General features: G+C 40.5%; 1 protein-coding gene across 1 annotated transcript in view; it reads left to right on the top strand.

Moving 5' to 3' along the window:
- The window catches only part of nrbp1 (nuclear receptor binding protein 1), a 91,241-nt gene that overhangs the window by 15,791 nt on the left and 50,217 nt on the right, over positions 1-25,233 (top strand). The window contains exons 4-6 of the mRNA XM_035422295.1: positions 15,339-15,440; positions 15,706-15,795; positions 16,252-16,292. Of these exons, the coding sequence (XP_035278186.1) occupies positions 15,339-15,440; positions 15,706-15,795; positions 16,252-16,292 (233 nt within the window). The remainder of the gene's footprint in view (positions 1-15,338; positions 15,441-15,705; positions 15,796-16,251; positions 16,293-25,233) is intronic.

Genomic DNA, 25,233 nt, shown 5'->3' with positions numbered 1-25,233 from the left:
CACACCATTTTTGGAAATATACAAATTGAAAAGGGACCCATGTAGATAATGTGCATCTCATTTCATACAACTACCACGCAAGGTTGTGCTACAGCACCACTTCAAAATTGCAATATTCAGATCATTATTGCCGATGTGCTCTTGCATCCAATACACACCATATTTGATATGCACAATATTTTGATAAGGTTTGCAGAACATGACACAAGTGTACGTTGCTGCAATACGTTTTGGCTAAACAACAGTGACTTTTCTGAATTTAGCTCAAATACAGAGACTGCATTCCGTCTCGGACAGCCCCTCTCCCCTCCCCCTTAATCACACTCTGATGGGAGCTGAAAGCAGGCCATGAATTCCCCTCCAACCCCCCCCCTCCCTACACACACACAACTGTAGTGTGTAGTTCCTGAGCCTTACCATACAGCTATATTTTTTTTTCTGCAAGTATAATGGCCCTGTAAATTGTTTTGTCCATTAGGTAAATAACAAAATTGCCATTGGGATGGCAGGTATGCCATCCCGCCAAGTTACACCTTGCCCCATACCTATCCAGCACCGAGAGTTTGGCACTTTTCAGGGTTCCCCACAGAAATAACCACAACAGCCACAGACACTCGGCCCTTAAAAACATTAAATTCTGTACATTCTCACCCCATTTCAACAGACAGATTTCATAAACAACTTCACATGTCCACACAATAAAGCCCCAAACTAAGGGGTTTTTGCGTTTTCTCCTTCTCTTTCTTCTCATTCTTATTTTTCCTGCCGCCTATCCCACTAACAACATGTCTCCCCATTGGACATTTTACTGACACCAGCCAAATCTTCACCTACACGACCCAATCAAGAACTTGCATACACACGCAAAATACCGATACCTTTTTACTCAAACATTTTCAGTATAAACAGCTAGTCCGCTGTGGCCTAGTGGCAAGGTTACAGTCTTGGGAACATAGGGTCCTAGGTTCAAGCCCAGCTAGGAACGCGTTTCTTTAACCTGCTTTTACCCTCACTAATAATTGTCTACTACTTCTCAATCATTGCTTTTGCACCATATCTACCCGCCGTTCACCGAACGTATACACTGCATTATGACGTATCGTCTGCACTTTCAATTATTAACCGGCTACAATATTGCAAAGCCATATGGATTCAACGGGAGCTCTTCTGTGCCTACTCGCCTGTGTTCTTCTTTAAAACCACGGACAGGTTTGCTAATGATATTTCACGCATTGCATCGCTATGTCATGGTGATGCACTAACAAAGTCACAGATGGTAAACCTCCGGTTGAAGGATTGATCCCGCCTCGCCTTCAGGCAGATAATTTTCCTCTTTACACTAACGTTTCTTACGCTTATATTTGCTTACCAAAACTCACTCACGGCCACCCATATGCATTTCATGACAGCAAATGTATTCCTTTTATTAAGAAGTTACACCAGTTCACCGCTGTGCCATTTCTACTAACTATATTTCTTCACTTGGCTACCGTACAAAACCTTCTTATCAGCAAACGCCACGTTTCTATATTCATGTTACCTCGCCCTGTTCTCTATCTAGCCACATACATACGATTACTACGTATGTACGTTCTGCAACTCCCCATTAAAACATTACATTAAAATCATGACTCACTCATAATTATAACTACTAGTACTGAACATGAGAAAAGCACATCAATGCAATAGATTTCACACGCTCGCTCATGGTCACACCATTTACTTAGCACTATACTCTGTGATCATGTCAACCTTCACCTACATGCCCATTCTAAAAACATATTGTTTCAACTACGCAATTTCATCATTTCATCCTAATTTCTCTCACACTGTTATTTTCTCATATGCAAAGCCTGCTGGGACATATGCGTCTGCTCCTATTCTCCACTGTCAAGTTTTCCGGTTCTAGCTTAGCAAAACGGCAAACAGGATTCCCACCTGCAGATAAGCCTATCAAAATGCCTTATAAACCTTACAAACACTAAAAGTGCATCTCCACGAAATAACAGACAACGGGGCAGGACAGAAGGGTACACAAGTTGCGACCTAGGCAGCTCTGATTCTACGGACTTGCTGATTCTTTTGTCAATCAAGGCTCGTTGGATGGCCGTCAAATCCGTGAGTACATACACTGGTTTTCAACGTACAGAAATGCCAAGTTGCTCACCGTCTATAACTCATTCATTCAGACTGCCAAAATCCAGGCCTGCCATCAAAAGTTTTGATATCAAAATGACGCCAAGTTACGGTACTACAAACAATATAGGCTATCTTGCCTCACCGAAATTAAATAAGATGTATTCCAAAGCAATGCTACCCAATATTTCCTCAATTCTTTTAAGTCACTTGGCCCTGTGTGTAAAAGCATGCAGTACATGGACAGGCCAAACATGTGTGTGGATGGCTTTCTCACAGTCTAGATTGATTGAATAGGCGTCTATATGTCCAATTTGTATTGGTATGTATGTATTTCGCTGCCCAGCATTTCTGTTGCGTGAATGATTGTATGTTTCTTGGTATAAATGTCTGTTCGTAAATGTGAATGTAACATGCTGCGAGGGAAATGTCCCCATGGGGATAAAGAAGTTCTCTATGTATGTATGTACAATATGTATTTGACATGCAGCATTTATTGTACGTAGCAAATATACAATAACTTGTACATTTACTGAAATTCAGTTCAGAAGCAAATAGAAACATATGTTTTCTGGAGAAATATGCTTCCTGTAGTTACTCACCAGCAGTTTTCTACATGAATTTCAATGTGTTCCATGAGGCAATTCGAAATATTTGACACTTTGATCTGACACAAAGTTTGCATGACATTGTAAAATGGTAAGATTACAAAACACAGGGCCAAGTGACTCTCAGCCCTTAAAAACATTAATTTCCGTACATTCTGACCCCATTTCAACAGTCAGAAGTCATTAACAACTTCACATGTCCACACAATAAAGGGGATTTTGTGTTTTCTCCTTCTTTTTTTCCTTCTTTTTCCTGCCTCCTTGCCCACAAAGAATGTGTCTCCCCATTGGTCATTTTATGTACACCAGCCAATCTTTCACCAACACCAGCCAATCAAAATGTCACACACACGCAAAATGGACATATCTTTTTACCCAAGAAAATGCCAGTCTCTACTAGAGCCCGACCGATGTATTGGTTTGGCCAATATCGGCCATTATTTGACTTTTTTGACGACATCGGGATTGGCAGTTATGCAGCCGATGTGTCCCGATTTTTAAATAAGTATAATAAACAAAAAAAAACATTGATTATTTATCTGTACTTGTCTGTTCGAACGTTGTAATTGCTATTTACTAGAATTATCCAGTAGAGGGAGCTCTAATACAAGTGAACTGCAGCAGCTGACGCGCTGCTTTTGTAATAAGACGTTCGTCACTCGTGCCTCATCCAGATTTCTCCACCGCAAGACCCGTCTGCACAGATTCGATTGCCGCAATAAAGGTATGTATGTTTATTGAAAGTTTTTAATTAAATGCGTTTATACGACCACTATGTTTATCAATCCTCATTATCAAGCGAGCGAGCTAGCTAACATATTTGGTTCACTTTAGCAAGCTAGCTGGCTAGCAAGCCTTTATGAAGTGGCAGTGAGCACATAAGCAGCGTAGGATCTACATTTCCAGAGGACATCGCTGTATTCTCAAATAAATAACCAGCCAAAATAAAATGGTGATTGAATGCATCACACATTTGTTTTTTTAATCTGAGATAATGATATTAGCTACTATATGATGCTGTGTCAATAGCCAACACGTTATTGCAAGCGAGTGTGTTATCTAGTCACGCGTCATCGCAGTAAGCTAACCAGACAGTAAAAACGCAGATAAAACACTTCTAACATGGATCATTTTAAGCCATGTTATCTAGCTTTGTCGTGATAACATGAGAGAAGGATTGCTGTTGAAGTGAATCAACCAACAGTTAGCGCGGGTAACCTGCACGAAAGCGCATTGTAGTTTTTTTCACGTATTTCATCCAGTCAATTTAATTTCATCTAATGTTACACTTGATTCACTCATTACCTCCACTAGATATTGTCTTACTCTTTGAGATCATGTAGTAGGAATAAAATAAGAAAATATAATTAATTTACTGAGAATAGATACTAAGAAATAATAATAACAAATTAATAACAACATCAATAATAATAATATTCATAAAAATACATGTTTGAAAATGGAAAACTGATTTTTTTAAATTAATATTTATAGATGGCTGGAAAAGAAAGGAGTAAAAGCAAGGTGTGGAGTTATTTTGATTTCACACACTTAAAGATGGTGTTAATATATATATTTAATTTAATATCATCTTTTACATTTTTTATCAAGTTCTTTGTGTGTATTTTTATTTGTTTGCTTAAGTTAAATGTTCTTAAATATAGAAACTTTGATAAAATATAAGTTTTTCAAATTGATTTGAAAATGTTGCACTTTTTGGCAAAATATCAGTCAAAACATCGGTAATCGGTGGGCTAGGACTCTCCAAAATCGGGATCGGCATCGGACCCAAAAACCTGGCATCGGTCGGGCTCTAGTCTCTACAGCTAGTCAGTTCATGGCTCAGTGGTAATGTCACAGTCTTCGAATCATTGAGTCACAGGTTCAAATCCCACCTGAAGCAAATTTCTTATACATGCTTATTCACTAATAATTGTCTTATTTCTCAACTACCGTATTTAAAAAGCCTTTAATTTTCTCAGAAAACGACAGTGTGCCTTATAATTCGGAGCGCTTTATATATGGATTAAATCCGGTTGTGCTTACTGACCTCGAAGCGATTTTGTGTGGTACACGGCGCTCACAGCGTTCTGTCAAAATGTTTTAGTACGACTGGTAAACTACAAAGCCGCACCGCTTGCAGCATTACGGCTACCGTAGTCAGGAGCGTCGCGGAGTAATACAACAATACAATACAATACAGTAACACAGTAATACATACTGTGCTTCACCATAATATTACAGTGTGTGTGTATAAAGACCCCAAAATGGCACCTGTCAAGAGACACTCTTACGACGCGGACTTCAAACTCAAGGCTATCAGTCACGCAGTAGAACATGGGAATAGAGCAGCTGCGAGAGAATTCAACATTAATGAATCAATGGTACGGAAGTGGAGGAAGCAAGAAGATGACCTGCGTCAAGTAAAGAAGACCACACAGAGTTTCCGAGGGAACAAAGCGAGATGGCCACAGTTAGAGGACAAAATTGAACAGTGGGTTATTGAACAGAGAGCAGCGGGTAGAAGCGTCTCTACAGTCTCTATTCGACTGAAGGCAACAGCGTTAGCACGGGACATGAATATCAATGACTTTCGAGGCAGTCCTTCTTGGTGCTTTCGTTTTATGAAAAAACGTAATCTCTCCATCCGCACACGAACTGCCGTCTCGCAGCAACTGCCAAAAGATTACGAAGAAAAGCTAGCCACTTTCCGCGCATACTGCAAAAACAAGATCACTGAAAAGAAGATCCGGCCAGAGCACATCACCAACATGGACGAGGTTCCCCTCACCTTTGATATCCCCGTGAACCGCACTGTGGAGAAAACAGGGACCAGAACGGTGTCTATACGCACCACAGGGAACGAGAAGTCATCCTTCACTGTAGTTCTCGGTTGCCAAGCTAATGGCCAGAAACTTCCACCCATGGTCATTTTCAAGAGGAAGACTTTGCCAAAAGAAAAGTTTCCAGCCGGCGTCATCAAAGCTAACCCGAAGGGCTGGATGGACGAGAAAATCATGAGAGAGTGGCTGAGAGAAATTTACGTCAACAGACCGGATGGCTTTTTCCACAAATATCCGTCCCTATTGATCTGCAACTCCATTGCGCGCCCATCTCACCGATGCTGTCAAAAACCAAGTGAAGCAAACTAATTCGGAGCTTGCCGTCATTCCGGGTGGATTAACTAAAGAACTCCAGCCGCTAGATATTGGTGTCAACAGGGCGTTCAAAGCTAAACTGCGAGCTGCGTGGGAGCAGTGGATGACAGAAGGCGAACACACATTCACCAAGACAGGGAGACAGCGCCGGGCGACTTACGCCACTATCTGCCAATGGATCGTGGATGCCTGGGCTAAGGTATCAGTCTCAACTGTGGTCCGAGCTTTCACGAAGGCCGGAATCATCACTGAACTGCCAGGTAACAGCAACGATACTGACTCGGATAATGACGAGAGGGATCCGGGCATGCTGGATGCCGTAATCGCCCAACTGTTAAACTCGGACACTGAAGATGAAGAATTTGAGGGATTTGTGGACGAGGAATGAACTGAAAAAGTGAGTGTATTGTGTTGTATTTTACGTGTTATAACTGAACAATTTTGAGAGTTATTGTGAATACGCTAACGTTTGATTTAGCGGTATCAGACTGTGTTTTTTTTACGTGTTACAACTGAACAAGGTTGGGAGTTATTGTGAATACGCTTATTAACGTTTGAACAATGTTGAGAGTTATTGTGAACGTGTTTAATAAAGTTTGACTGACTGACTTATCTGACTGTTTTGTTTCGCTTAATGCGCCTTGTAGTCCGGTGCGCTTTATATATGAAAAAAGTTCGAAAATAGACCATTCATTGACAGTGCGCCTTATAATCTAGTGCGCCCTATAGTGCGGAAAATACGGTACTGCTTTTGCACCACATCTACCCGCCTTTCACCGGACGTATGCACTGCATTATGACATACCATCTACACATTCAGTTAACCTCCTACAATATCGCCAGGCCATATGGATACAACCAGTGCTCAGCTGTGCTTGCTGACCTGTCTTCTTTAATACCACGGACACATTTCACCAAGAAAATTCACACTTCTGGACAGCTACTTGATGGTGGTGCACTGCCAATGTAATTGACTGCGAAGCGCAAGGTCGGACGATCGAACCCGCCTCGCCCTCAGGCAGATCTTTTCATATCTTAAACTAACATTTTATTACACTTATTAGTTAGCAATACAATTGTTTTTTGCTTCTGAACTATTGCTTTTGCACTTATCAAAATATCTGAATCTTCAATGCAGATTGAAGTGACCATGGCCAGCCAGGGGTTTCATGACGGTAAATGTATTGATTTTCTTAGTTACACCAGCTGACCACGGTGGTGTTTCTACTAACTATATTTCTTAAGTTGGTTACTGTAATAAACGTTCTTATCAGCAAAGGCCACATTTCTACGTTCATGTTACCTTGCCCTGTTCTCTATCTACCCACATACAAACTATTACTACATATTAACTGTGCAACACCTCATTAAAACATTACATTTATAAACATGATTCATTCATAATTATAACTACTAGTACTGAACGTCAGAAAAGTACATTTATACTACAGTTCCGCTGCGCTATTTCACGCATTGCTTCAACAACTAAGTTAACATGTAACTAGTAATACCGTCTGTTTTATATACCTTTCAATAAGGAAACTCATTTCACTCATGGTCACTATTTTCTTTGCACTATAGTCTGTGATCATGTCAGACTTCACCTACATGCCCATTCTGCTAACAATATATTGTTTCAACTACTCAATTCATCATTTGTCCTCATTTCTCTCGTACTACTGTTATTTTCTAATATGCAATGTTTCTGGGACATATGCGTGTGCTGCTATTCTCCACTGTTTAGCTAAGCAAAGCAGCAAAGAGGAGTCCCTACCTACAGCTAACCGTATCAAAATGCCTTATAAACCTTGGAAACACTGAAAGTGCATCTCGACAAAAGAATAGAAAACTGAGCAGGACAGAAGGATACACAAGTTGCGACCTACGGAGCTCAAATTCTACGAGCTTACTGATAATTTTGTCAATGAAGTCTTGTTGAATGGCTGTCACATGAGTGAGTACATACACTGGGGACATTTCTGTTCATTTTCTAAAGGTGCAAGCTTCTTTTATACTTATGCCACTGCACCCTTTGTTACAGCCATTGTTTTACACATATAGCAAAGCGAAAGTGCTAAATGGTTTGTCATACTGTACAAATTCACACAAGGATAGCCATAATAATCCACAACCATTTCTTAAAGGGTTACTTTGCATTTTTGCACCCAGGTCTGCTCCGGTGTTCATCACGAATCATGTCCTCAACTTGCCCTCCCCCAAAATCTCACTCTGCCTCACAATCAAACCAGTCTACATCTGGCACTGCCTAAGCTGTATGCGTGTTTGCATGTATGTGTACGCATGCTTCTACATTTATATGCATTACTGTTCTCACTTTCTTATAACAAACACTTTGCAGAGAGAAATGAGATCTCACAAAAATGTTTTCAACGTACAAAAATGCCAAGTTACTCACACATACAAAAGCACTGTGTATAACTCATTCATTCAAATTGGCTAAATCTAGGCCTGCCATTAAAAGTTTTGATATCAAAAGGACACCAAATTACTGTACTACAAACAGTATAGGCTATCTTGCCTCACCGAAATTAAAGAAGCTGTATTCCAAAGCAAAGCTACCCAATGTTTTCTAAATTGTTTCAAGTCACTTGGCCCTGTGTTTTTTAATCTTACGATCTTGGTGTCATTACATGCCTCATGCAAGACATTTAAATGAATGTACAGAACTGCAGGTGAATACCTACAGAATGTATATTCCTCCAGCAAACATATCTTTATTCTTGGTTATCAAGTTCATTTTACTAGATGTACCAAACTCAGTGCTGTATAGGTATGGGGGATGCCACCCCGCCCAGGCGTAACTTCCATCCCAGTATGTGTGTGTGCAATATATATATATATATTGGGATGGCAGGTATGCCATCCCGCCAAGTTACGCCTTGGCGGGGGCATGCCCCATACCTATACAGCACCGAGAGTTTGGCACTTTTCAGGGTTCCCCACAGAAATAACCACAACAGTCACAGATACTCAGTCCTTAAAAACATTAAATTCTGTACATTCTCACCCCATTTCCACAGACAGATTTCATAAACAACTTCACACCTCCACACAATAAAGCCCCAAACTAAGGGGATTTTTGCATTTCTCCTTCTCTTATTTTTCCTGCCGCCTATCCCACTAACAACATGTCTCCCCATTGGACATTTTACATTTTACCGTATACGGTAACGTATACGCTGCATTATGACGTACCGTCTGCACGTTCAGTTATTAACTGGCTACAATATTGCAAAGCCATATGGATTCAACGGGAGCTCTTCTGTGCTTACTGGCCTGTGTTCTTGAAAACCATGAACTGGTTTGCTAATGCTATTTCACGCATTGCATAGCTATGTCATGGTGCTGCACTAACAAAGTGACAGACTGGTAAACCTCCGGTTGAAGGATTGAATCCCGCCTCGCCCTCAGGCAGATAATTTCCGTTTACACTAACGTTTTCTTACGCTTATATTTGCTTTACCAAAACTCACTGACGGCCGCCCATATGCATTTCATGACGGCTAACGTATTCCTTTTATTAAAAAGTTACACCAGTTCACCACTGGACCATTTCTACTAACTATTTTTTTCCACTTGGCTACCGTACAAAACCTTCTTATCAGCAAACGCCACGTTTCTACATTCATGTTACCTCGCCCTGTTCTCTATCTAGCCACATACAAACAATTACTACGTATGCAGGTTCTGCAACTCCCCCATTAAAACATTACATTTAAAATCATGACTCACTCATAATTATAACTACTAGTACTGAACATGAGAAAAGCACATCAGTGCAATAGATTTCACACATTACTTAACCCTCCACTTTAACGGCTAATGCTTTATAGCGACTGTTATATATACCGTTCGACAAGGAAACTAAGCTCGCTCATGGTCACTTCATTTACTTCGCACTATAGTCTGTGATCATGTCAACCTTCACCTACATGCCCATTCTGCTAAAAACATATCGTTTCAACTACGCAATTTCATCATTTCTCCTAATTTCTCTCACACTGTTGGGGCGACAGCTCAGGAGGTAAGACTGATTGTCTCGCAGTCGGAGGGTTGCCGGTTCAAACCCCGCCCTGGGCGTGTCGAAGTGTCCTTGAGCAAGACACCTAATCCCTAACTGCTCTGGCGAATGAGAGGCATCAATTGTAAAGCGCTTTGGATAAAAGCGCTATATAAATGCAGTCCATTTACCATTTACTGTTATTTTCTCATATGCAAAGCCTGCTGGGACATATGCGTCTGCTCCTATTCTCCACTATCAAGTTTTCCAGTTCTAGCTTGGCAAAACAGCGAAGAGGATTCCTACCTGCAGATAAGCCTATAAAAATGCCTTATAAACCTTACAAACACTGAAAGTGCATCTCCACGAAATAACAGACAATGGGGCAGGACAGAAGGGTACACAAGTTGCAACCTAGGGAGCTCTAATTCTACGGGCTTGCTGATTCTTTTGTCAATCAAGGCTCGTTGGATGGCCGTCAAATCCGTGAGTACATACACTGGCCATATTTCACCTGCGTTTCTGATGCGTTTACACTTACGCCACCGCACCCTTTGTCACAGCCACTGTTTTACATATATAGCAAACCGAAACTGCTAAACGGTACACGCTCATCAGACTGTACAAATTCACACAAGGATAGCCATAATCCACAACCGTTTCTTACAGGGTCAATTTGCATTTCTCACACTCATAATAAAACGCTTTGCAAAAAGAAATGATATCTCATAAAAAACACGTTTTTAACGTACAAAAACGCCAAGTTACTCACACATACAAGACATACAGTCTATAACTCATTCATTCAGACTGCCAAAATCCAGGCCTGCCATTAAAAGTATTGATATCAAAATGACGCCAAGTTACGGTACTACAAACAATATAGGCTATCTTGCCTCACCGAAATTAAATAAGATGTATTCCAAAGCAATGCTTCCAATATTTCCTGTTTTTTATGAGATTATATATATATATATACACTCACCGGCCACTTCATTAGGTGACAGTAGTGGCACCAGGGTTGGTCTTCTGCTGCTGTAGCCCATCTGCTTCAAGATTTGACGTGTTGTGTGTTCAGATGCTCTTCTGCCAAGGCTCCAGAGTGTGACCATTTTGGTCGAAACATGCGACCAAAAATCTGTCAAGTGGTACTAAACATTTTCATTGGTCGCACCTGGCGCCTAACATTTAGCAGGTCTGTCTGTGTGTGTATGTCTGTAGCGTTATTTTTTTCCCACCGGCATTCTGCGAAGACCCGCCCCTACTCTGCCTCTGATTGGCTCTGACTGTGATATTCTTCTTCGCTGAATGCTGGTGGGGGGGAAAAAAAGGAATGTCTGTATTAGTGATGCGCGGATCGCAGTTACATCTGCAGGCACCGCGGTTAATCCACTGATCGGGCGGGCCGAGTCATAAAAATTAACATTCTGATTAAAAGCAGATGGGTTGTGGGTGGGTGAAATAATACATCATTAATGAGGAAAATATTAATTTTTTTATCCAAAGCGCTTTACAATTGATGCCTCTCATTCGCCAGAGCAGTTAGTTTTTTTTTTTTTTTTTTTTTTTTTGCTTGGTTGGAGTGCTGGGGGGGGGGGGGGGAGTAGGCCTCAGTTTGGTGTTGGGGGTATGTGGTGTGGGGATGGCTGGTTGATGACACACCTGCCCTGGGTCAAGCTAATTAGACCTGGCTAGTTAGATAATTGGTTATGAATTAGATAATTGGCCAGGCTAATTGGGCCCAGGAACAGGGGTGGCTGCACCTGTGCGTAGTGAGGTAATCAGTGCGCACAGGTTAAATCTGCCATCCCCACCCACACAAGGAAGCCTCTCTGTCATGACAGTGTTTTACATCTGCTCCTTGGCGGTAACATCTTGCCAAACCCTTGTAAATAAATGTGGACTATTTGAACACCCTGTGTCTCTGTGCTGGAGGGCCCCGTGGAAAGCCACTTCGGTGGCCTGTGGCAGGCTTGTTTGCCACAATGATTTTTTCTCATTAAATTATGACTTTATTCTCATACTATTGTGACTTTTTTCTCAATTACGACTTCATTCTCGTAATATTACGACTTTATTCTCGAAATCTCCGATTTTTTCTCCTTCAATGAGGCCCTAATACTCTGTCGTAGGGGTGCAGGTCTCTAAATTGAAGAAAATAGTGAGTTCGGGTGGGTGGCGGGTGGATGATGCGATTCGGATGACGTCAGAGCCAATCCGCGCATCACTAGTGTGTATGTGTGAAACCGCGCCCTGTACTCCTCTGGGAGCAGCGCACACTTTTGTTTGAGTTATTTGAGTTTGATTTATTTATTTGAGTTTGTCAAGCACTTTAAACATCAGCACTTTTTAAGTTTATTTTTTAAACAATTGAGGTTATTGCGATTTCTTGTTTGTGCTGTGATTTAAATAAAGAAAGAACATTTATCTGCACCTTTATTCCCGTTTACAATCATTTACATAATGTGTTAAGAAATTACCAATGTGTATGGGAACTGACAAAAAAGGTAATGCTTAATGTATTATTGCGGCGCCAAAAGGTGCGGTGAAAAATTTTGAGTGCACCTAAATTATGTGCTGGTGCACCTAAATTTAAAAAGTTAGGTGCACCAGTGCAACCAATGTAAAAAGTTGGTCTGGAGCCCTGTCTTCTGCGTACCTCTGTTGTAACAAGTGGTTATTTCAGTTACTGTTGCCTTTCTATCAGCTCGAACCAGTCTGGCCATTCTCCTCTGACCTCTGCCATCAACAAGGCATTTTTGCCCAGAGAACTGCCACTCACTGGATATTTTCTCATTTTTGGACCACTCTCTGTAAACCCTAGAGATGGTATAATCCCAGTAGATCAGCAGTTTCTGAAATACTCAAACCAGCCCGTTTGGCACCAACAACCATGCCACGTTCAAAGTCACTTAAATCACCTTTCATCCCCATTCTGATGCTTGGTTTGAACTTCAGCAGATCGTCTTGACCATGTCTACATGCCTAAATGCATTGAGTTGCTGCCACGTGATTGGCTGATTAGATATTTGCATTAACGGGTGCAGTTTGCAGTTGAACAGGTGTACCTAATGAAGTGGCCAGTGAGTGTATATATATAGCGCTCTCCACCACCATCCTCAAAACACCAAATGAGGGAATATCTTTTGGAAGAACATTCCATCCCTCCAGTGGATTTCCAGAGACCCAAGGCAGGGTAAAGCTGTTCTGGTGGCTCATGGTGGCCCAACACTTTAAGACACTTTATTTTGGTTTTTCCTTTAATTTGTCACCTATCTATCTGTGTATATACATGTAATGTTAACAGGAAAATGCCAGGAAGATCCAGAGGCAGAAGACAAATATTGTGTTGTCTAGCAAGTGACACCATCTTAAAATTACAGAAAGAACTCTGTGCAGCTATTGCAGTGGTTCTCGAACTCTATCCTGGGGGACCACTCTGTATGCTGGTTTTCATTCCAACCTCAACTGCAATGCCAGAATTTTAACAAGGTATTAATTTTTCTTAATTAGGTGCTTTTCATGTTTTAGAGCTCGGGTCCCCAGTCTAATCCAGAAAGGGCCAGCGCACACCTGATTCTACTGTAACAGTGTTTAACTATACACACAAACTTTGGGGCCTCTCTGACTCTCTGCCGAGTCTCGTTCATCATTAACTTTTTTGGTAAACCAAGATATAATGAAGTGCCTGTCCCCTTCCTCTTGTGACCATGCAATAAACTCTGTTCGATCAATTAAGCATCAGCTTGGGGCAAGGAACATCCCCTTTTGGAGGAATGGGGAGCTTGAACATTAACGCAGTAATCAATGGTTTATCTATCTGTTTCATTGGCCACTCCAATACCACAAGCCAATCAAATGTTTGTGTAGCCAAAATAATACAACAATCACATTACACACGAGATAACCCCATGTGTGATGTCGCATCAGTGACTTTTGAGGATAAACTCATTCAGAAAACATTGCCTAACCGACCAGACGCGCATCCCCTTAAGGACGTTGCTGGACTTTGCTGCATTTCCCAGCTCGCTGGAGACCTGCCTGAGTTGGCCTGCCACCGTCCACAAAATAAACCAAGCTGGTTTATTTCCCATCGACAGCTGTTTGAGGAACACGTATCTATATACTTTTCCTCTGTATCTCCCTTGTGGCCGGGCCCAAGTGGAGGATTTGTGCACATCCGTCGTCTTGACTGGAACCTGTTGCGTCCCCGACTTCAAGTCTCCCAAGTCTCTGCACACCTGCCACGGACCCCTGGGACCAGCTGACGAGCTGAACAAGCATCACCTAACGGAATTAAGGACTGGCCTCCCTTAGTATCACTGTTAAGTATTGAAACTAATTTCATTTAACACTGACATCAAACTATAGGATAGTGTGAAATTTTAAATACCTGATTAGGTTTTTTTTTTTTCGTTGTTTTGTTTGCTGTGTGTATGTTTGTCGGCAATAGCTAATTCCCTGACCTTGTAGTTTACGTTGTTAAAACTTTATTTATGAGACTGATATAAGAAATTAACCATGTAACATAAAGTAGCGTTTCACCAACCAATAGTACGAATTAACCTTCGTTAAATGGTAGTATTGCCAACCTCTTATGTTTAGCCATTGCAAAAGCATCATTTCCTCTTGTTTGAAGCATATGATCTTATTCATCATATTATACAAATCATTGTTTTCAATTAGCCTGTTACCAACTCATCATAATCAATAAATGTATATTCTTTATTTCTAAACCGTTGTTGTGTCTTATTTCAATAAGTTGGGCTCTACTGATATACCGATTTCTGATTGGTTGTTGAAACTCAATTTATCTGAGTAAACCTCACTACACTACTAATCAAGGTGCTTAGCAAAGACTCTAGAGACTATAGCAAAGGCTATATGCTGTTAACAAGAAGAAAAGACTCCAGTGAGCCAACCACCATCAACACTGGATCAAAAAGATTCAGAAAAGGCATGTGCACATACAGTGGCCTACTCAGAATATGACCAGGATAAAGGACCATTATTCAAAATACTGTGCATGTAAAGACTATTGGGGTTTCCATATTAAAGAAAGCAAGTACAAAAACAGTTATGCAAATTTCTCAGTGTAAGTGTCTGCTGAATCCCTGAAATGTAAGCTCAGTTTGAGGTGAGGGAGCAGTGCTGTTGTCTGTAAAAATTTTGTCATGTACATCGTTTTGAGTCCTTGCATCAGCATTGTAGAAATTGGTCTGTGTTCGGCAGTCTTTTTAGAGGCTATTTCTGAAGTGGGCCTGTTGTCTATGACCTATAGAGAGGAACTACAAACAGGAAGCCAAGCGGGTGAATGCATCCTCAGGGTTACGTAAAATAAGTTTCATAATCAATAATGTGAAAATGAAATGGTAGTTTTGTTTAAAACCTTTTTTAACCTTCTTTGCCAAACAGGAAAAAGTCAAAGCAGTTTTTGACAACTTGATCCAGTTGGAGCATCTCAATATTGTGAAGTTTCACAAATACTGGGCAGATGTGAAAGAAAACCGAGCACGGGTAAGTATAGCCACAGTGAGATGTGCTGTGGAGGCCTGTTGGGTTAGATTTGAGTTTGGACGTCAAAGGTAGATTTGAGTTCATGTTGTATGTTATCCAGTACATATGTATAGTATGTACAGTATATATTTGCATGTAACAATTTTTTTTTGAAGAAGAAGACTTGATAATGGAGTTAAGGGCCATTACTGGTAAGCATGTGTGTGACAGCTTAACTGCATAAAAAAAGCAGGGTCATGATGAGGAATATCTTCTATTCCAACAGGTCATTTTTATTACAGAGTACATGTCTTCAGGAAGCTTGAAACAGTTTCTGAAAAAGACCAAGAAAAACCACAAAACGATGAATGAAAAGGTATGCATTTTTTTATGTACAATGTTTTAGTCCAATATAGAGTAAGTGGAACGGAGTGTAGCACAGTGGGTAAGAAACTGGGCTTGTAACCGAAAGGTCGCAGGTTCGATTCCCGGGTAGGACACTGCCGTTGTACCCATGAGCAAGGTACTTAACCGAAATTGCTTCAGTATATATCCAGCTGTATAAATGGATACAATGTAAAAATGCTATGTAAAAGTTGTGTAAGTCGCTCTGGATAAGAGCGTCTGCTAAATGCCTGTAATGTAATGTAAAGTGGACATGCTGGGTTTTCTGACAAAAAATAGTAATTGCGTTGTGCTCAAAAGAAAAAAAGCACAAGAAATTTTAGCACAGATTTGATTTTAGTAAAAGCATTGATTCTCTCTGTCAGTTGTACACCTGCAGGCTGTGTTTCAGCAGAATAAACAGCCTCCTGGTTTTGTTTCCTTTTAGGCATGGAAGCGCTGGTGCACTCAGATCCTGTCAGCTCTCAGGTCTGTCACATTCTGTCACTGTCAGTCATTTCCAGAGTATGTCTTACAGAATGTCCCCTTAGGGTAATTATGGGAGAATCAATTCAATTTCAATTCTGACCTCTCAGATCTTTCTTATATTTGACTTGATGTCATGTTAATGTTACCATAATATAACCTGAGTGTAATAACCATTTTTAGGAAATAACCCTCACTATCATTCAGAAAATTAGGGACAAAGTGTCCATTTTCACAGACAGGAGACTCCTCCATGGCAGACGCTGGTTGAAGTTTTCCAATTTTGTACATCCTGTCTCGTTGCTCCTCATTACATGGCAATTGAACGTTCTGGCGCGTTTTCATTCATTCTTTCATTTTTAGCTGGGCTTCTTAAAGCTTTTTGCGACAAGTTGAAATTTTGCCCAAGAATGAAACTGCAAAAAATATGCAAATAACTTCCAATTACTATAAAATGGAACACTTTAGTTTCACCATCAAATTGGACATAAAATACATGACTTTGCTAAGCTGAGGTTTATTTAGCTCTGATTCATTCAGTATACACAAAAAGCTAACTAGAGATTTGTGACATCTTTGAATTTATTTGGAAAGTACATTTCAGTCTTGATTGTTATTAAGTGTAAAATTTGTATCATTCAGCCTCTCAAATAATTGAAGTGATACGTGACATGAAAATGATCTTTAATGGTTTTTTCTGTTTTTGTAGTGGAATGACAGGTGTACTGTCTGTCAAGTTGCACACTCGCGGGGCATGGGAAACCCTGAAATTGTTGAAATCGACTTTTCAGGGTTTCCCACAGAAATGACTGCATACACAAAAAGAATTTGGATTCAACTATATACTGTACAGCAATGCAATCATATGGAAGGATATCACAGGCAAAATTCAAATGAAAATGTAAAATGGCAGTGTAATCCTACATTTGTATTTCAATTTCCTACTTGTATATGTGCATGTCTCAATTCAAATACAATATTTCCATTTGCCATTTCTTAACTGACACCAATACTGTAGTTTTAGAGAAGTAGCACTTGATTAGTTAACACAAACATATTTCACATAGAAAAATAAATAGTTATCAACTAAGATAAATAAAAATGAATAATGTCAATGCTCAAGCAGGCAAATATACCAGAGCCACAAGTACTCAATAAATACCCTGTGCAATTGGAAACATCCACATGGAATTATGTGGACAAGCAGTTAAGGTGAGCTGTAGACCAAGAATTTAGTAAGTGAAGTCCAAAGTGATATGAATGCCAGCGATGTTAGGAGGTATGTGGGAAACTGTAAGGAAATGCTAATTTTGTACAACCCCAATTCCAAAAAAGTTGGGACGGTCAATGAAATGCAAATAAAAACAGAAAGCAGTAATTTGTAAATTTACTTTGACTTGTATTCAAACAAAAACAGTATAGAGACAAGGTATTTCATGTTTTACGTAATCAACTTGTATGTTTGATATATGTTTATAATGAAATTTATGCTTGAAACACGTTACAAAAAAGTTTGGACAGGGGCAATTTAGGATATCACGGTGATGTGATACAGGTGATGTTAAACAGGTGAGGCAATCGTGTTATAGTGTATAAGGAGCCTCCAAGAAAGGCCTAGTCCTTCATGAGCAAGAATGGGTCGAGGCTCACCAATTTGCCAACAGATACATCAGCGAATAATCCAGCACTTAGAGAACAACGTTTCCCAAAGACAAATCGGTAGGATATTGGGCATCTCACCCTCTACAGTGCACAATATAATTAAAAGATTCAAGGAATCCAGTCAAATCTCAGTGTGTAAAGGGCAAAGCTGAAAACCACTTCTGAATACGCGCGATCTCTAATCCCTCACACGTCACTGTCTTAAAAGTCGTCATGCGTCTGTAATGGATATCATGACGTGGGCTCGGGAATACTTCGTCAGTCAACACCATTCGCTGCTACATCTACAGATGCAAGTTAAGGCTTTACTATGCAAAAAAGAAGCCATACATCAACACTGTCTAGAAGCGCCGCTGACTTCTCTGGGCTCAGTCTCATGAGATGGATAGTAGCACAGTGGAAGCGTGTTTTGTGGTCCGACGAGTCAACATTTCAAATAGTTTTTGGACAAAACGGCCGTCGTGTTCTCCGGGCCAAAGAGAAAAAGGACCATCCAAGCTGTTATCAGCGTCAGGTCCAGAAGCCAGCGTCTGTCATGGTATGGGGGTGTGTCAGTGCCCATGGCATGGATAACTTGCACATCTGTGAGGGCACCATTAATGCAGAAAGATATGTACAAATTTTGGGGCAACATATGCTGCCATCCAGACGCCGTCTTCTGCGGGACGTCCCTGCATTTTCCAGCAGGACAACGCCAACCCATATTCTGTTCAGATTACAAGTGCATGGCTGCGTAAGAAGAGAGTGCAGGTGCCAGACTGTCCTGCCTGCAGTCCTGACCTGTCTCCGATTGAGAATGTGGCGCATTATGAAGCGCAAAATACGGCAATGAAGGCACCATACAATTGCGCAGCTGAAGACTTGCATATGGAAGTATGGGGGGAAAATTCTGTTTGCTAATCTTTAACCCCTTGGCGCATGTGCCAAATCTTGCCAATCCTTGCCCATTTAGGGGGTACCCTGTTTAAAGCTTTATAACTCCAGATGTGAACACCACAGAGACTTGAAAAATGGCTTAAATGAAGCAGGACATTTGTACAATTTACAATACCAACGCAGATTAGTTTATATTCATAATTTTGGAAGAAATAAAGTGCCACAAATGCAGTTGTTTAGACAAAAGATCAAAAATGAATTTGCACTTTTTTTAGTTTGCAACGAAATACTGAGAGATTGCATATACAGCAGGTTAAACTATACATATGCTGGATCAAAAACTTCTTGACCACAAGTTCATATCAAATCTAAGGGTGGATATGTAGAACTTCTATAGATTTAGCATTTAAATGAAGCCCCCCTTATGAAGGTTTAAGATGAAACATTGCTATCAGATTAAAAAATAATGCAAAAATATTGTCACAATGCGGTACAGTGCCTAAATGTGTAATAATTAACTCTTGTATGTATTTCTATACTCCGTACTCGTATGTTTTCTTGTATGGGGATGGGACGACATGAAACAATTTCAACCGTCCACCACATTTTGGCAATGTTCCAACTTTCACATCATCACTGTTGCATGCTTTACAAAAACTATTACACTTCTAACTAACGCTTGCATTACAGTGTGAAATGTCCACATTTTATAATACCACTAACCTATTTAAAGACACTCAATTTCAAAAATAACGTATATAACCGAAGTATTTTGAGCAGTAATACTTACAAAGCAATGATGAAATCTTATCTATGTTCAGTAGATGGAGACAATGACAGTAAATCAATGATACTGTTGTATTCGCTTCTGTTTTGCACCAGAAAGCGATGTCAGCTAGGTCTATCAGTAAACATATGGCTTAGCTATGCCCAGAAGTCCTCAATAATAATAGTATTTTCCAAGAAATTATGAAAAATCGTTGCCCACGTTTCGTTAGGTGCAGTGTCTTTTACTGCTACCACAGAGTGAATGCGTAAGTGAATGCGATGATAAGAAAAAGTTTGCTATTCCAAAAGCAAAATTATACATACATTGTTAGAAAGCTTATACTCTCACCTACTGAATAAATGAATTGTCAATCAAGCCAGACTGTACTAAAAAGGGCGACAACGCCGTAAACAACACGTGTGGTATTACGCACAGCTATTTTGGAAGGTACCCAGGCATGACACATGCGCGTATATTTCACAAACTGATTGTCCAAGACAATATATGATCACTCAGCCTCAAAGGGGACATCTCTACGCGTAAAACCAACGGTAAGGGTGTATATGTATTCAATATTTAGTCCCAGATATCGACTGTAGAATGACATGTAATCATTTTTTTAAACTTTTTCTCGTTTATTTCGTTATTCAGTGAGCAGCGTTTTCACTGCTGTATAGGCATATCTTAGGGCTATTGTCGAGTTTATCTTGTTGCTTTGACAGATTTTTTAGTGGTGAAAGAACGCCAACATAGACAATATTGTCCATTATGTCATGGGTGGGGGGTGTAGTTGTAGATGAGACTGCAGGGGGAGGGGGTGTATGTCAAATGAACGACCAGTGCGACAATGGTGGCGCTGCGAAACTTAGTATTCGGAATGGTTGTCGTGTATTGTCTACTAATGAAACTAAAACAACGCGTTTCTGTTTTGAACTCATACTTTGGTTGCAGTAGCACTGAATGTCTGAGTTCAGTAATCTCGGCACGCCGGCGTGCCGACCACTAGGGGCTTTGCGCTAAGAGGTTAACCAACTGGTGTCTTCAGTGCCCAAACGCTTAATAAGTGTTATTAAAAGAAATGATGATGTTACACAGTGGTAAACACTTGACTGTCCCAACTTTTTTGGACCGTGTTGCAGTCATCAGATTTGAAATGAGTATTTCAAAAAATAATTAAATTCACAAGGTAAATATCAAATAATGTTCTGTTGTAGTGTTTTCAATATAGTACAGGGTGAATAGAATTACATTATCACTCCTTTTTGTTTTATTAGCATTTTCCTTACTGTCCCAACTTTTTTGGAATTGGGGTTGTACTGTACATGGCCAAAAGTATGTGCACACCCCTTCTGATTAGTAGGTTCGGCTACTTCAACCACACCAATTGCTAACAGGTGCATAAAATCAAGCATATAGTCTCCATTGACCCACATTGGCAATAGAATGGGTCATACTGAAGAGCCCGGTGACTTTCAACATGGCACTGTCATAGGATTTCACCTTTCCAAAAAGTCCGTTTGTTTCTGTCCTGCTAGAGCTGTTCCGGTTAACTGTAAGTGCTGTTATTGTGAAGTGGAAACGCCTAGGCGCAGCAACAGCAAAGCTGTTGGCCATACAAGCCCACAGAACGGGACCGCTGTGTGCAGAAGCACATAGTGTAAAAATCGTCTGCCCTCAGTTGCAACACTCACTACTAGGGTTGGGCCGATGTAAAAGTTTTCAAACCGGTTTGATGTTAAGCCAAATACCGGACCGGACCGTTAATACAGAATTTAACCACTAGGCGCACGTGAATCAGCCGCTCCCGAGTGGAACATAATGCGAGCCCATGAATGAGTGTAGCGGCTTTAACCATTGTCAAGCAAAACTCCGGTTGGTAGTTCTATTTGGACCGTTGTTATGCAAAAACTCTGGTTGGTAGTTCTATTTGCACCGTTGTTAAGCAAAAACCTCTGGTCGTTAATTCTATGAAAACAATAATGTTATCAAGAAAAAATAGTTCCTTCTAATTTTATACCGTACAATTAGCACCAATTTTGGTCATTTTTGTCATTACATTATTTAATAAAACTGCATGAAACCATAAGTCAATCAAATTAATCTCCCTAGCACTGTCTTGCTTTTTAAACGGTGTGGGTCGCGCAGTGTATACATAACGTCTTTCTAAGACCCTCTGAAACAGGTTTGAATGCCAGCTAGCTTTAAGATAGGTTCGCCGTCACTTGTCACCTAGCCAATATTAAAATTCTTGGTTTTAGGTCAGAATGGTCTCACGGCATGCTTGTTATCCCGGCTGGTTAGCTAGCTAACTATTGAACTGTATTCAAAACAGCGGTTACTATAACGCGATTGTTCACAAACATATGGATGAAAATGCATCCGTAGCCATGAGTTAAATGCATAATGCCAATTCTACTGTCCAAATAAGGGACGATTCCGATTTGTAAAGCTAGCAACAGTAACTAGAAATGTGATTCAACGTTACCATCAGTTGTGAAATTGCACATTGAAAATGGAGGGGATGTAACAACAATTCAAAAGCGAAAGTTGCTGTTTAAACTGCTTTAGAATGCTGGATTTTGTAGCACATTGATTTTAGAAGTGTTAAAAGCCCAAGGTCCCTTTACTGAGAAATAATGCCCACCCTTTGACCAATCAGAATCGAGTATTCAGCCAAGCCGTTGTATAATGAAATTGGATCTCCTTGTTGCCGGCCTCGGCACTAAATTGCGCACGGCCTGTCAATCTTTTTTTTGCACTCAGACACTAGTGGCTCCGTTTATAAACAAACATAATATCATGTTAATCACATTGTCATATTGTTTATTACTAATGCAATACAAGTTTGATTTAGCGCTGTCGGCAGAGGTTGCTGATGTAGGCTACTTTTCAATTTGCCAGTAGGCTACGTCTCATGACAAATGCCGGTTCAGTCGGTTCGCATAAAATCAAACCGGTTTAAGCTCGTACACCGGACCGGCAAAACCGGAAACTGACCCAACCCTACTCACTACTGAATTCCAGACTGCCTCTTGAAGCAACGTCAGTACAAGAACTGTTCGTTGGGAGCTTCATGAAATGGGTTTCCATGGTCGAGCAGCTACACCCAAGCCTAAGATCACACGTGCAATTCCAAGCCTTGGCTGGAGTGGTGTTAAGCACACTGTCACTGGACTCTTGAGCAGTGGAAAAGCATTCTCTCGAGTGATGAATCGTATTGACTATCTGGCAGTCTGACAGATGAATCTGGGTTTGGCAAATGGAAAATACTACTTGTCCAAATGCATATTGCCAACTGTAAAGTTTGGTGGAGGAGGAATAGGCTGATGCTGTTTTTCATGGTTTGGCCTTCGCCCTTTAGTTCCTGTGAAGTTTTCATGCTACAGCATACAATGACATTCTCAAGAATTGTGTGCTTCCAACTTTCTGGCAGTTGTCTGGGGAAGGCCCTTCCCTGTTTCAGCATGACAATGCCCCCATGCACAAGTTGAGGTCCTTAAAGAAATGGTTTGCCGAGTCTGGTGTGGAAGAACTTGACTCACTTGAACAGAACCCTGACCCCAGCCCCATCAAACACCATTGGGATGAACTGGAACGCTGACTGTGAGCCAGGCCTTATCGCCCCGCATCAATGCCCAACCCCACTAATGCTCTTGTGGCTGACTGGAAGCAAATCCTCGCAGCCATGTTTCAAAAAATAGTGGAAAGCCTTCCCAGAAGAGTGGGGGCTGTTATAGCAGCAAAGGGCAGACCAACTCCATATTAATGCCCATGGATTTGGAATGAGATGGAGGTCACCACTTCCTTAAAGTGTTTAGCATTGTCATAAATGGGCTGGAGTTGGGGTAGCCATCCAAATCAAGGGCCTTGCTGGAGGATAAGGATGTAAGTTTGTAATATTTTACCTAAAATTTAGAGACTTTGTGTAGTGCCAAACGCCATATGGTGATAATGACCCTGCTGCAAATTTGCACCAATCAAAATTAGACTCCCCATTTGGGATGCACCGATTGATTGGCCACCAATCGTTATCTGCCGATAATACTGCAGTCGGCCATTGGCCAATAGTTTGAAACCAGCCGATGGTCAGCTATAATTATGTCCTGTCAATCAAAAGGAAGAAATAGTCCATTGTTTAATTGTAGTTCAAGAGGTGGTTTTCATTTGCCTGTCAGATACAAAATAATTTAATTTTCTTTTCCATATTCCATAATCTCCTGTAATTGTACAGACCTGGTGGGCTTCCAGGCAACAAAATGCTTTTTTAAAATGACAAAAATAATGCCAAATATCTATTCATTTGGAAGTCAGTAATCATTTAGCTTGGGAGCCTCTGCGAGGCACTGTTCTGAAATGAGTCAACCTCATTGTTGTTGCTTGAGAAAGTTGACGTGATAGTGTCACTGCAGTGCTCTCTCAATGAAGTGTATAAGAACTTGTTCTTATACAGTTCATTGTTTTCTATGCTGCTGTCAGTCCTACTGAAATGTGATCACAGTCCCCTTTACTTATCCCTGCTGAGTGAAGTGAAAATAAGTTTCTTATATTTTATATTGGCTTGTGCAACTGCAGTCTCACTTGTATGTCTCGTTTGCACTGTCAACCTAACATTACCGCATTGTATCCGTATGGTTGTACGTTGTCGTAAAATTTCTTATTACAGTGAAGAATCCCTGACTTGTTTACATTATGGACAGATGTTACTGCAAGCAAATTGTATCACTGTTACCCCTCACAGCACTTGACACAAGCAACGGCGGAAAGTTTTTTCTAAATGCAGTGACTGGATTTAGCCTTTTTTTCCAAAATGCTATTTCTCAATAAAATTGTGCTGCTGTGGTAACACCTTTCATACGGTTGCCGGTTAGGCACTCTTCACGATGAGAAGAAATTTTAGGACAGCGCTTCTGGCATTGTGTCGAAAGTGCTGTGATGGTTACAGCTATAGATTTCACTTCCATTCACCTCTTTCCAGAACGTAAACTAGTCAGGCATTCTTCACAGTAAGAAGAAATTTTACGACAACGTGAGCATGGCCTAAACGAGAGAACTCTAATGCAGGCAATGGACAACCAAGTATTAAATGTTATCTCCTATATTCATGATGTGCTAATATTTTGTGAAGGTTATTGGAAATTAACATTAATGGACAAGGTGCATAAAACCTTGGTTAAAGCTGCCAGCTGTGTCCCTATTTTTGACTCCAATGGCAATTCCTCAGACCTAGCATCTCCCTGGCACATTAATCTAATGTAAATTAATTTGATCTTATTTATTTTTACAAAATGTTCTAAAAATATTCTTTGTCACAAGTTTGTAACATTGTTAAAGATGCTCTGTATGCAGTTGTGGAGTTTTTATAATGTAGCAGAGGTTACACCGCTTATTTTTATGCAATAAACACAGTGTAATCAATCCTTTTCTTGTGATCATTTTAAATCTTGCATATGCAGAGCATACAGGTATTTGAAAGCAAATATTAATTGCCGACTGCCTGCTACACCATCCAACCATGTCAATATACCACCCTGCGTGCCGTGTCTGTTTATAGGTTTTTCAGTGCTTACCACCAGGCCTGAAAAAAATTATATGGGAAGCACTGATATTTCAGGAATGCACTTTCAGTTGGATGAATGA

Source organism: Anguilla anguilla, chromosome 6 (genome assembly GCF_013347855.1).
Source record: "Anguilla anguilla isolate fAngAng1 chromosome 6, fAngAng1.pri, whole genome shotgun sequence".
NCBI classification, from domain to species: Eukaryota; Metazoa; Chordata; class Actinopteri; order Anguilliformes; family Anguillidae; genus Anguilla; species Anguilla anguilla.
The sequence above is the reverse complement of the archived record's forward strand: the minus strand, read 5'-3'. Positions and strand labels throughout refer to the sequence as shown.